At 44.6% G+C, this 13,971-nt stretch overlaps 1 protein-coding gene across 1 annotated transcript in view; it reads right to left on the reverse strand.

Moving 5' to 3' along the window:
* The window catches only part of LOC310729622 (uncharacterized protein), a 441,633-nt gene extending 432,030 nt beyond the window's left edge, over nt 1-9,603 (reverse strand). The window contains exon 1 of the mRNA XM_083548039.1: nt 9,013-9,603. Coding sequence (XP_083404165.1) covers nt 9,013-9,110 — 98 coding nt within the window. The 5' untranslated portion in view covers nt 9,111-9,603. The remainder of the gene's footprint in view (nt 1-9,012) is intronic.
* Nucleotides 9,604-13,971: the final 4,368 nt, after the last annotated feature.

The following is a 13,971-nucleotide window of genomic DNA, read 5'->3' on the forward strand; positions in this document are numbered from 1 at the left end:
TGGATGCTCATTATATTGAATCAATTTAGTTTAGAATTCATCTTAGCGATTTCTTTAGTTTGTTTGTTTGCTGAATGGCCTCCGCTCACTGCTTTGTACAAGACAAAATGCACTCTTCAAAAAAGAAAAAAGAAACACAGCTGATGGAAAGTGGCAAATACATTAAACAAAACTCGTAATTTAAGATTGTTTAGGGGGAAAAAGAGATAGAAATGTGTTTAAATTGACATCTAAATACCAAAATACGCAAGAATCCTGCAGCGAACATTTTGGAAACAGGAAGCTATATCATCCAAAATAAACATGAACATCAGGACACAAGTTTTCCAAGCAGAACATCACCAAAGCATCACAATGGCTCCACGAGCTTGCTCTATTCTTGCTCTAACTCTTGAATTCTACAATCTTGGAAAGTGCTAATTTAAGTGTTTCAGGAAGATGAAGGTCTTCAGTCGTCGCTTGAAGATAATCATGGATTCTGCTGTACGGACATCTAGGGGAAGTTCATTTCACCACCTCGTTGCCAGAACAGAGAAGAGCCTTGAAGTGTACTTACCTCTCATTCTGAGAGAAGGTGGTACCAGTGGAGCAGTGCTGGAGGATCTCAGACAGCGTGGTGCAGTGTGAGATGTGATGAGATCTCTGAGGTAAGAAGGTGCTGGTCCATTTTTGGCCTTGTAGGCAAGCATCAGTGTTTTGAATCTGATACGTGCAGCTACTGGAAGCCAGTGGAGGAGCAGCAGTGGGGTGGTGTGGGAGAACTTGGGCTGATTGAATACAAGTCGTGCAGCTGCGTTTTGGATCATTTGCAGTGGACGAATAGCGTTCAGGGGAAGACCTGCAGCAGAGAGTTGCAGTAGTACAGTCTCGAAATCACAAGAGACTGAAGAAGCACCTGGGCAATTTTGTGAATGTTGGTTTAGGTTTGAAATCTGTAAAAAACAAAATATATATTTATATTTGAAATCACAAATGTGCGTCATTGTCAATAATATAGGCTAATTTCAGGTTCTTGGGGGGTTTTAAAGTTTCAAAGTTTTTGCAACCTGAAAGAGATTGTAAGGTGACTGTAAGGTGTTGGCGGGGGACAGTGTAGCTAGACAGCATCGGATGGTGTCTGTAGGGTGGTTTTGGAGGCGAAGAAGAAGAGGAGGAGAGTGAGGTTTGAAAGAAGAATAAGATGGTGGAAACTGAAGGAGAAAGACTGTAGTGTGAGATTCAGGGAAGAGGTCAGACAGGAGCTCTCAGCACCTCAACTCCGCGTGTCTCCCTGCCCAGGCCCAGCGCACCTACAACGTGGCCCGCCCAGGTATCGTTCACTCCGGCACCGGGGCACCACGGAACATGGATGCTGCAACAACGAAAGGCGTGAGCCAAGCCCAGGTCGAGGACATCTCCCCCGCCATCATCACGGCCTTCGAGATCTCGACTGAGAACTGATTTGTTCCTCTCTGCGAGACGGAACACAAAACCGTGATTCTTGGAGATTACATAGTCCGTTATGTCCGTGCTCCCGAAGCCAGAGGTAAGGTGCACACTCGTTGTTTCATGGTGCTTGTGTTCTCGATGTCGCTGTGCAGGTTCCTGCGATTCTGAACGAGAACTTCGGAGCGGTTGTTCTCCATGCCGGAGCAAACGACACCCGGCTGAGGCAAACAGAGATCTAAAGAAGGGATTTTAGGGTCCTAGTGGAGACGGTGCGCAGCACATCACCCACAACGAGGATCATAGTGTCAGGACCTCTTCCCACTTACCAGCGAGGGGCTGAGAAGTTTAGTAGACTCCTTGCACTAAATGAATGGTTACAGTCATGGTGTCGAGAACATAAACTTCTCTTTGTTAATAACTGGAACTGTTTCTGGGAGCGTCCTAGGTTCTTCCGCCCTGATGGCCTGCACCCCAGCAGAGTTGGAGCAGCAGTCCTATCAGACAACATCTGTAGGATGCTTCACACCATCTGACTGGTAAGACATCATGCAATTCACAACTATGACAACCAAATAGTTACAAGTACACATACGGCCCAATTTATAAAAACCGTATCTATTCCTCGTGTAGTAAAACCAAGAAATAAATACACAAGATACAGAAATAATCTTATTGCAATTAAAACTGAAAAATTCCAGATAAGCAAACACAAAAAAGTTCTAAAGTTTGGTCTTTTAAACATTAGATCACTTCACCCAAAGCACTGATTGTACAGGTAGTCGTCGACTTACGACCACGATTGGGACCGACAGACCGGTCGTAACACGATTTGTTCGTAAGTAGAGTAGGCTATATGTACAGTAATGTGAAATAATGCCGGAAGCTGGTACGCACTGTCGCATGCCACGGCTAGCATTTGTGGTCGTAAAGTCAAATGGTCGTAAGTTGCATAGGTCGTAAGTCGACGACTACCTGTAAATAAGATGATCACAGAGAATAATCTCTCAGCACTCTGTCTCACTGAGACCTGGATTAAACCAGGTGATTATATGGGTCTAAACGAGTCGACACCGTCAGGATATGTTTATAAGCATGAGCCCTGTCAGACTGTTTGTTGGGGGGGGGGGGGGTGTTAGATACCATTTAGAGTGCCTCTCTTAATGTTAGTCAGAGATTAGGATTCAGGTTTAAATCATTTGAAGAATGATTAACACACTAGACTAATTAATATCCCACGGAGCAGACGTCACTGATATTTTACCTCAGAGTGATGACATCACAGACCATTATCTCCTACTGTACACACTACCGGTAGAGCAGATTAACCGTGTTTCACCACGTTATCGACCTGGTAGGACTATTGTTCCAACCACTAAGGACAGATTCATAAATAACCTGCCTGATTTATCTCAATTTCACCCTAAACCCATAACTGATAATAATCTTGATGAAATGGTTAACAACATAGACCTTATCCTCACTAGCACATTAGACACTGTTGCCCCCATCCGGTTAAAAAAGGTCAGAGAACAAGCACCTGCACCTTGGTATAATAGTCATACGCATGCCCTGAAGAGAACAACACGTAATCTGGAGAGAAAATGGAGGAAAACTAAATTCTGATCTGTGATGATCTCAGATGTTAAGCTATTTTATGAGTTTCTCAGTAGCTCCTAGTTTTATAACCATAATGACTGTATAAGACTGTAGAAAGATCATCAGTAATAATCACACACTCCAGTGCTCATGTTAGTTCTCACTCTCCAGTGTTCTGTAGTGTTTAAAGACTATAATCACACTCTTGATGTCACCCACATGAGGATGAGGTTCTGCTTTTGAGTCTGGTTCCTCTCAAGGTTTCTTCCTCATAACATCTAAAGACGTTTTTCCATCACCACAGTTGTCATGGTGCTCATCAGGGATAAACACACACCATTCACCTTCACTGTTACATTCTGTAAAGCTGCTTTGAGACAATGTCTGTTGTGAAAAGTGCAATAGAAATAAACTTCACTTGACTCGGTGGTGGTGAAGAGGTGCTGGATGATTGTGGAACTACTGCAGGAGTGATGAGGGAGGCAGCTAGAAAAGTACTTGGTGTGACATCTGGAAATAGAAAGGAAGACAAAGAGACATGGTGGTGGAATGAGGAAGTGCAGGAGAGCAGAAGGAGAAAGAGGTCGGAGAAACAGAATTGGGATCGACAGAGTGATGAGAAAAGTAGGCAGGAGAACAAGGAGATGCAGCAGCAGGTGAAGAGGGATGTGGTGAAAACCAAGGAAAAGGCATATGAGGAGCTGTAGGAGAAGTTGAACACTGAGGAAGGAGAAAAGGATTTGTACCGATTGTCCAGGCAGAGGAACCGAGCTGGGAAGGATATGCTGCAAGTTAGAGCAATAAAGGATGGAGAGGGAACTGTGTCGACTAGTGAGGAGAGTGTGTTGAGAAGATGGAGGGAGTATTTTGAGCAGCTGATGAACGAGGAAAATGAGAGAGAGGAGGTTGGATGGTGTGGAGAAGCAGGAAGTGGATAGGATTAGTAAGGAGGAAGTGAGAGCAGTGATTAAGAGGATGAAGAGTGGAAAGACAGTTGAACCAGATGACATACCAGTAGAAGCATTGAGATGTTTAGGTGAGATGGCAGTGGAGTTTTTAACCAATTTGTTTAACAGGATTTTGGAAGGTGAGAAGATGCCTGAGGAATGGAGAAGGAGTGTGCTGGTACTGAACTTTAAGAATAAGGGAGATGTGCAGACCTGCAGTAACTACAGGGGAATTAAGTTGATCAGTCACACCATGAAGTTATGGGAAAGAGTAGTGGAAGTCAGGCTGAGAGAAGAGGTGACCATCTGTGAGCAACAGTATGGTTTCATGCCAAGGAAGAGCACCACAGACGCATTATTTGCTTTAGGAATTTCAGTAAGAATGACAGACTGGATCAAGGTGGAGGTGTAACTGCATCAAGGATCGGCTTTGAGCCCTTTCCTGTTCGCAGTGGTGATGGACAGGTTGAAGGCCAATGTCAGACAGGAGTCTCCCTGGACTATGATGTTTGTGGATGATATTGTGGAGGAATGTGGCCAGCAGAGGGCAGCAGAGTATTTAAAATCAACTCTTTACTAGCGTTGACCCGTGAAGTCAATCTTTTTTTTTGGCCAAGGAGGTGAGGATGAACTTAGATTATTAGGCACATGTATGCATTTCAGTCCACCTGATATGTTTTGCATTGAGGATATTTAACCCTAGAGTGTTCTGTTCTATCTAGTCACCTTTCTTTAGCAAACAGGAAGTGACATAACAAGGTAAACCAGTCACGTGAAGTAAAATGATTTACCCAGAGAACATGGTACGTCATTGGTGCAAATAGAATGAGGGTCTTATTGTATATTGTAGAAGCGGAAAGGAAGCTGTCTGTTTCTGCTTTCTGCAGTCTGTGTGTGTAACAGTGATGGTTTTTATGTATTTGTTTGTTTGTTTATTTATTTATCATATCACTTTGTCATGTATTTTCTGCTATGTTTATTTTCAAGCAGAAATGTCCATGAATCCAGCCTTGTGTACCTGTACATACTGTTTTAATGAAGTGGTCTACTAATGAGTCATTGCCCACTCACACTCGGATCCCCCAGGAGGAGGTGCAATGATATCATTAATCTGTGAACATTGACTTGATATATATCTATCCACGAAAGGTTTGTGGACACCTAAATATAAGATTGCTATGTGCTTCTTTTTGTACAACCAATTGCACATTTAGTCCCCAATTGCTTTTAAAATAATCTCCACTAGATGTTCCACTAGATGTTCCACTAGATGTTCCACTAGATGTTGGAGTGTGCTGGTGAAGATTCATTCAGCTAAAAGGGTGTTAGTAAAGTCAGGTCCTGATGTAGGTGAGAAGGTGAGGAGGCCTGGGGTGCAGTCAGCATTCATATTCATCCCCAAGGTGTTCAGTAGGATTGGAGATCTATAGCAGCTCTTCCACATCTTCCAACCCATGAATAGCAGATCTTCATGGAGCTGGCTTTGTGCACAGGGGCAGTCATGCTGGAACAGGCTTGGTCTCCTATTTTATGCTTCTGTATCCAAAAACGTAATTGTGTGTCTCTTACTTTGTAGAATGGAAGAAAGTAGAAAGTCAGCTGTACTGAAGTCTTTACTGACTAAACCTTTAAGAACTTCTCCTTCAGAGGAAACTGGGTTTCGTGATGAAGTGTATTGGGTGGAAGTAAGGATAATTTAGCTCTGCATACATTTAGTGGTGTCTCTTGTCTCTGAATGTGTTTGGATATATTTTTATGCAAGGAGGACAAAGATGTTCACTCAGATAAATGTTCCTCTAATTGCAGAGAAGGTTCTTCTTGCATGTGGTGTTTTCCAGAGTGCAGTATGTCTGCTTGCCTGTAATCTGGCTTCTTTTGGAAATTCATTACATACAGACTATAAAGTTGATTATTCACACCATGAAGTTATAGAAAATGGCAAGGAATAGCACCACAGACGCATTATTTGCTTTGAGAATGTTGATGGAGAAGTATAGAGAAGGTCAGAAGGAGCTGCATTGTGTGTTTGTGGATTTAGAGAAAGCGTACGACAGGGTGGAGAGAGGAGTTGTGGTATTGTATGAGGAAGTCTGGTGTGTCAGAGAAGTATGTGAGGGTGGTGCAGGACATGTATGAGGACAGTGTGACACAGTGAAGGTTGGACTACATCAAGGATCGGCTCTGAGCCCTTTCCTGTTTGCAGTGGTGATGGACAGGTTGAAGGACGAGGTCAGACAGGAGTAGGGAGCAGGATGTGAGGAGATGGAGGGGTGGAGGTATGCACTGGAAAGAAGGGGAATGAAAGTAATTAGGAGACAGAGTACATGTGATGTTTGAATGAGAGGGAGGGCAGTGGAGGGGGTGCAGTTGCAGGGAGAAGAGGTGGAGGAGTTCAACTTAAAACTAAGCAATTGAAGGGCCTTACTCAAGGGCCCAGCAGTAGCAGCTTGCTGGGATTTTAACCTATTTCCTTCCGATCCAGAGTCCAATGCATCAGCCACTGAGCTATAACCTTCCTGGTGTGTTAGTAGTGTGTGTGTGTGTGTGTGTGTGTGTGTGTGTTGGTGTTGTGTGTGTTGGAACTGTTAGTGGTGTGTGAGTGTGTGTTGGTGATGGTGTGTGTGATGGTGTTGTGTGTGATGGTGTTGTTTGAGTATGTGCGAGTGTGTGTTGGTGGTGTGTGTGTGTGTGTGTGTGTGTGTGTGTGTGTGTGTGTGTTGGAACTGTTAGTGGTGTGTGAGTGTGTGTTGGTGATGGTGTGTGTGATGGTGTTGTGTGTGATGGTGTTGTTTGAGTATGTGCGAGTGTGTGTTGGTGGTGTGTGTGTGTGTGTGTGTGTGTGTGTTGGTGGTGTGTTTGTGTGTGTGAGTGTGTTAGGGTTGTGTGTGCTGGTGTTGTGTGTGATGGTGGTGTGTGAGTGTGTGTTAGTGTTGTGTTAGTGTGTGTTGGTGTTGTGTGTGATGGTGTTGTCTGAGTATGTGCGAGTGTGTGTTGGTGGTGTGTGTGTGTGTGTGTGTGTGTGTGTGTGTGTGTGTGTGTGTTGGAACTGTTAGTGGTGTGTGAGTGTGTGTTGGTGATGGTGTGTGTGATGGTGTTGTGTGTGATGGTGTTGTTTGAGTATGTGCGAGTGTGTGTTGGTGGTGTGTGTGTGTGTGTGTGTGTGTGTGTGTGTGTTGGTGGTGTGTTTGTGTGTGTGAGTGTGTTAGGGTTGTGTGTGCTGGTGTTGTGTGTGATGGTGGTGTGTGAGTGTGTGTTAGTGTTGTGTTAGTGTGTGTTGGTGTTGTGTGTGATGGTGTTGTCTGAGTATGTGCGAGAGTGTGTTGGTGGTGTGTGTGTGTGTGTGTGTGTGTGTGTGTGTGTGTGTGTTGGTGGTGTGTTTGTGTGTGTGAGTGTGTTAGGGTTGTGTGTGCTGGTTTTGTGTGTGATGGTGGTGTGTTAGTGTGTGTGTGTGTAGAGGAGTGTGTGTTAGCGTTTGGGACATGGTGTGTGGGTGGTGTGTGTGTGTGTGTGTGTTTGTGTGTGTAGAGGAGTGTGTGTTAGCAGTTGGGACACTGTGTGCGGGTGGTGTTTGTGTGTGTGTGTGTGTGTGTGTGTGTGTGTGTGTGTGTGTTTGTGTGTGTGTGTGTGTAGAGCTGCTGCTCAGCTGAAGCATTCCGGGAGAATCCCTGCTAGGACGATCTGGACCGGGAGAAGCCCTGCTCGGCTGGATCGAGCAAATGCGTAAAACCACAAAAGTCACAGTGGACTCTGGAGCAGTGCTGGAGCTGCCTGCGCTGGCAGAGGCAGGCACAGGGGTGCAGAGCTGTCGCCAGGAGACACCAGTCACTACACCAATTCAAGTGGAAAGAAGAGAGGTGGAGATGGAAGATGAGCCCCTTTTTTAAAGTTTTAACAAAGAGAAAGAAGTGTGTTTCGGACGTGCTTTCCAACTGTGCTCCTTTTTATGCTTATCTTGGCTCCCCGCTTGTATTTTTATTGCTTTATCTGTTTTTCAGATCAATTGTGAAGTTTTTGGACAGTAATTTTTTGCTACACTTTTGCTTTCATCAAAGTTTGTTAAAGCTTACATTTGTCTGCGTCCTTGTCATCCAGCAGCACGTGCACTTCAGGGGATGCCGCTTCCGCAGCTCCCACTTCCACTTCCGGGGCAGCGTGAACTTACAACCGTCCTGGACGCCATCTTCCCGCTGCATAAATGGACACAGATTGTCTTGTCGGCTTCCTGTCCATTCGAGACCTTCCTGCCCCTCATTTTTGCCTCACGGATGCCTTGGTTTCGGTTTTGAGTCTCCCAGTTTTCTCTGACTTGCGCCTTACTGCCAGTCCCGGTTAGTTTTGATCTGTCCTTATCTCAAGACACTAACTGTTTCCCTCACTCTGCCTTTTCCCCGCTCGGAGCGGTGTGGATGCTTTGTTTTTGTGCTTTATTTTATACGTGGACTATTCCTTCCTGGCAGCCTTCCGTTTTTTTGTTGTTTTTGTGTTTATTTCTGCGAGCACATTGTGTTTTGCCTGAAATAGTTTTTTTCATTGAAGACTTTAAATATATATTTGCTGCATCCTGCATTTGGGTCTAACTACAGGCACCCTGACAGTACAATCTAGTCCGACATGGACACAGCAGGCAATCTCCAGACTCACATTTTTCTCTCTGGTGCAGATTACCACCTTCCATCACCAACAGATTAAGGAACTGGCAAATGCAATTCGTGAATTGGCCCTACAGCGCAACCAAGCCCCCGTTGCTTAGGCCTCTGCTTTGGACACCCCTACTGCTCATGCTCCTGCATCAGCAACCCCGGCACCCGTCCCGCCACCATATTAGGTTTATCTCCCAACCCCTGAGTGCTTTGAGAGACAACCAGGGGAGTGCAGGCCGTTCCTGTTGAACTGTGAAACAACCTTTCTCAGCGTTTATACTGGGGCCAGCGCCGGGCCAAGGACTCCCAGGCCCCTCCAAACCGCTGCTCAAGGTTCGAATCAATGTCAAGGGCCACAGCCATGAATTAGCAGTGTTTGTCGACTCCAAAGTCCGAACCACTCTCTGCACCACTTCTGGTCCATGCTTTCAATGGCCACATTCTCCATTGGGTCACCTACCGCATCAAGCCCCTCCTCGTCTCCACTGCTGAACATCATGAATGGATATCATTCCTCATCATCCCATCACCGCGAGCACCTGCCATGTTCGGTTTTCCGTGGTTGCAGAGGCATAACCCTCTCTTGGACTGGACCAGTGGCCGGGTGTTTGAATGGGGGATCTCGTGTCAAGCCAGCAGTCTCACCTCATTTCCTCAGATCCTGACTTATTCTAGTTAGGAATCTCCTTCCGATCTGTTCTGTTCTTGCAGAGTACCATGATCTGGGCACCGTCTTCAGTAAAGCCAGGGCATTATTACTACCTCCCCACCATCCGTACAATTGTGCTATTGACCTATTGCCGGGAACGACATCCACCCGTGTCATCTCTACCACCTGATGGGTCCTGAAAGAGAGGCCATGACTAATTACATCCGGGAGTCCCTTGCTTCTGGGATCATCCGCGCTTTCTTTCTTGTTTGTTGAAAAGAGGGTTAAGAGCTTCCGCCCCTGCATTGACTACTGTGGACTCAACTCCATCACCATTAAGAATCGGTATTCCTTGCCCTTGATGTCCTCAGCCTTTGAGCTCCTCCAGGGGGCCACTATCTTTACCAAGTTTTACCTTTTCAACGTTTACCACATCATACTCACCCAGGAGAGGGACAAATGGAAGACTACCCTTAACATCCCTGCAGGCCACTATGAGTACTATGAGTTTTGGATTTGGATCTTTCGGTTTACTTAGACTTGCGCCTTACTGCCGGTCTCGTTTGTTTTGTTCTTTCCTTTTCTCAAGACATGGACTGTCTCACTCGGCCTTTTTCCCACTCGGTGCGGTGTGGCAGTGTTTTTGGACACTCTTTTTTAATTTATTTTTATTTTTTTATTGTGTTTCTAACTAATGCGAGGACATTGTATTTTGCCTGAAATAGTTTTTTTTTTTTTATTAAAGATATATACTTTACTTAAATCCTGCATTTAAACCCAGCCATTAGGGTTGCATCAAGCCAGTGCACTCTTAGTGCGGGTCCCAAGCCCGGATAAATGGGGAGGGTTGCATTAGGAAGGGCATCCAGCGAAAAACATGTGCCAAATCAAATATGCGGATCACAAATACGGATGATCCGCTGTGGCGACCACAAATGGGAGAAGCCGAAAGAAAGAAAGTTTTGGCATCCTGCATTTGGGTCCAACTACCTGCACCCTGACAGTCCTGCATTTGGGTCCTTTCAGTGTTCAACCAGGAGTCTCATGAGGAACTGCTAAATGTGTTTTATAGTCAAGTCAAGTAAAGTTTATTTCTCTTGCGCTTTTCACAACAGACATTGTCTCAAAGCAGCTTTACAGAATTTAAGAGTTAAGGTGAATGGTGTGTATTTATCCCTGATAAGCACCATGGCGACTGTGGTGAAGGAAAAACTCCCTTAGATGTTATGAGGAAGAAACCTTGAGAGGAACCAGACTCAAAAGGGGAACCTCATCCTCATTTGGGTGACATCAAGAGTGTGATTATAGTCTTTATAGTGTCCAAACTCCACATGACGTGGAATCCAAATAGTGCTGGTACGTCTCTATATAGTTTGGGATGTTTGCAGCGTTGGCATCTACTTCTTTAAAGGTCCATAATCTTCATGAGGTGGGACATGACTGGAGCTGTCGCAACCTCAGGATGCCTTGGGATGGGTAGAGAAAGAGAAGCAGTGGAGAGTAATTAGCATTGCTGCTGTTTATAATATTATGTTATAATATTATATTATATGAATGAATAAATCTGGACTGGTATGATAGATTACAGACTTAAAACAAATCAGCCTACAACTCTGTTGAGGCTTTTAATTTTTATTAATTATTTTAAACAAAGCAAACTTGAAAAAAAAATGTTAGATAAAGTGTTTCAGGAAGAGGTAGGTCTTTAACCGTCACCTGTAGACGCCGCTGTTCAAACATCCAGGGTAAGCTCATTCCACCACCTCAGTGCCAGAACAGAGAAGAGCCTTTCAGTATACTTACCTCTTACCCTGAGAAAAGGTGGTACGAGTCGAGCAGTCAGGGAGGACGATCTCATGCAGCATGGTGCAGTGCAAGGAGTTTTTAGGTCTCTGAGGTAAGAGGTTGTTGGTCCATTTTTGGCTTTGTAGGCAAACATTATTTGGATGTGTGCAGCTACCAGAAACCAGTGGAGGGAGCAGCAGTGGGGTGGCGTGGGAAAATTAGGGCAGGTTGAACACAAGTCACGCAACTGCATTTTGGATCATTTGCAGTGGATGAATAGCGTTTAGAGGAAAACCTGCCAGCAGAGAGCTTCAGTAGTCCAGTCTCAAAATAACAAGAGACAGGAACTGGTAGACACTGGTACACCAATGGGGAGTCTGTAGGGGGCAGATGTGGACCCCCTTCAATTTACCTCATATGAGTGACCTTCCAGGTAGGAAGTAAATCTTTCAAATGCTGCTCCACAGATACTGAGGCTCCAGAGGGTAGACAAGAGAGTCTTGTGTTTGACTGTGTCGAATGCTGCTGAAAGGTCAAGGAGGATAAGTACAGATGACAGTTTGGCTGATCAAGCAGCATGCAGTTTCTCAGTGACAGCTAAAAAGGCCATCTCTATGGAATGTGCCGCTTTAAAGCCAGACTGGTATGGTTAATGGAGGTTGTTCTGTGAGAGGTAGCCGTGTGATGTAGGAACCATGGAGCCATGTGACGTAATTTCCTGCATTTGATTTGTTTGCCGGGAATTTTGTGTTTGTGTCGGCGTTTACATTTTTACAGTTTAGTTTTTTCTCTCTTATCCCTTAATTAATCTCAAATTATCGTTTTGATTTCTTGTACAGTGGTCCCCTGGAACTCGCAGGGGTTCCCTCTTGAGTCTGGTTTCTCTCATCGTTTTTTCCTTATGCCATCCTTTCACAGAACTGTGTTTTGTTTCTTCACCACAGTTGCCACCGGCTTGTTCTTTAGGGACAAACTTACACTTTTTAAGAACATCTTATTCATTCTTTATCATGACATTATTTCTGTAAAGCTGCTCTGAGACAATGTTCATTGGTAAAAGCACTATATGAATAAAAATGAAATGAATTGAATTGAAGATAGAGAGACAGTTGGTCAAAAACAGTGCGTTCCAGAGATGTAGAAAGAAAGAAAAGAAGTCATACCGGTCTGTAGTTGTTGATGTCCGATGCATTCAGAGCAGGTTTCTTCAAGATGGTAAGAAAGAGAGGAGAGTAAAGTGTCAGTGGCAAAGTCCAAGGAAGCTCCCGAGGAGGGAGAGATAGAATGGAGGTTGGGACGGATAAGAGAGTAGGGTAGGGCAGGTGTTAAATGTGATGGGGAAGGTATTCAGACGAGTTAGGAGGCAAGATTACTAAAGTTTGTCAGATGGGGGGTTGAAGTCAGAGGGGTGCTGTCAGAAGGAAAAGTACTGAGGAGTGTGTCCATCTCTTCTAGTAAGTCTCCAAGGGGACCAGGAGGGCAGTAGATGATGATGATGATGATGAAGAGGTGGTTTGATTGGAGAAGTAACTGAAACTGCATGGATTTCAAAAGAGGGAGGGAGAGGTGTTAAACACTATCTCTGTGACAACAGTAAACCTGTACCACCACCTCTACCTGTTTCTCTTGGTGAGTGAGAGAAAGCATAGGCAGAAGACATAGGAGCTGGTGTAGCAGTGTTTTGTGGGGATATCCAGGTCTCAGTAAGTGCCAGAAAATGAAAGGCGTAGTGGGAAGACTGGCAGTTCCAGAGCCCACCAACCACCACTTTTTGAGATTGAGACAACAGAGGAGAGATAATGAGATTACTAGTAATGTTACTTCTGTTCTGTGGATAAAATGAGATGTGTTTAAGACACATGACTGATCAGCCAACTTGAGTTAAATGTATGATTTTAAGAATACAAAGGAACAATATATGTTCTAATATGAACACTAAACATTACTGGCCTTAGTGGTGTACCTTCAACTGCTACAGACACTAGTAGACGCTTTAATATAAGGGAGTAAGACCTGCCATCAATTGACACATCAAGTGAGACTGAATCCAACCTGAAAGAACTAATAAGCAAAGACCAACACTCTAGAATCAACTGATTTAAGTAGATATACAAAAGTCAGAATCCTACCTTACCAGAAAAGAATAGATTCAAAATGGAGCTAAAGCACACATTTAAAAACATTTTAAGAGAAGGTGCTTTTACTGATCAAGAAATATTTTGACTAAAGAAACTGATAACGAAGGTCAATAGAGAAAACATTGATGAAGACTGATAGAGTGTCTTCTTTCTTCTTCTTCTTCTTCTTCTTCTTTAGGCTGCTCCCATTAGGGGTCGCCACAGCGGATCATCCGTCTCCATACCCCCCTGTCCTCTACATCTGCCTCTTTCACACCAACTTACCTGCATGTCTTCCCTCACCACATCCATAAACCTCCTCCTTGGTTTTCCTCTTTTCCTCCTTCCTGGTGTCTCCATCCTCAGCATTCTTCTACCGACATACCCCATGTCCCTCCTCTGCACATGTCCAAACCATCTTAATCTCACCTCCCTCACCTTGTCTCCAAAATGTCCTACATGCGCTGTCCCCCTAATAAACTCATTTCTAATCCTGTCCATCCTCGTCACTCCCAACGAAAACCTTAACATCTTCAGCTCTTCTACCTTCAGCTCCATTTCCTGCCTTTTACTCAATGCCACTATCTCTAATCCATACAACATCTCAGGTCTCACCACAGACCTATAAACTTTTCCTTTCATTCTTGCAGATACTCTTCTATTACAAATCACTCCTGTCACTCTTCTCCACCCACTCCACCCTGCCTGCACTCTCACTTCTCTAACACACTCTCCATTATTTTACACTGTTGACCCCAGGTACCTGAACTCCTCCGCCTTCTCCACCTCTTCTCCCTGCAACCGCACCC

The sequence above is a fragment of the Silurus aristotelis genome (genome assembly GCF_946808225.1).
Source record: "Silurus aristotelis genome assembly, chromosome: 1".
NCBI lineage: Eukaryota > Metazoa > Chordata > Actinopteri > Siluriformes > Siluridae > Silurus > Silurus aristotelis.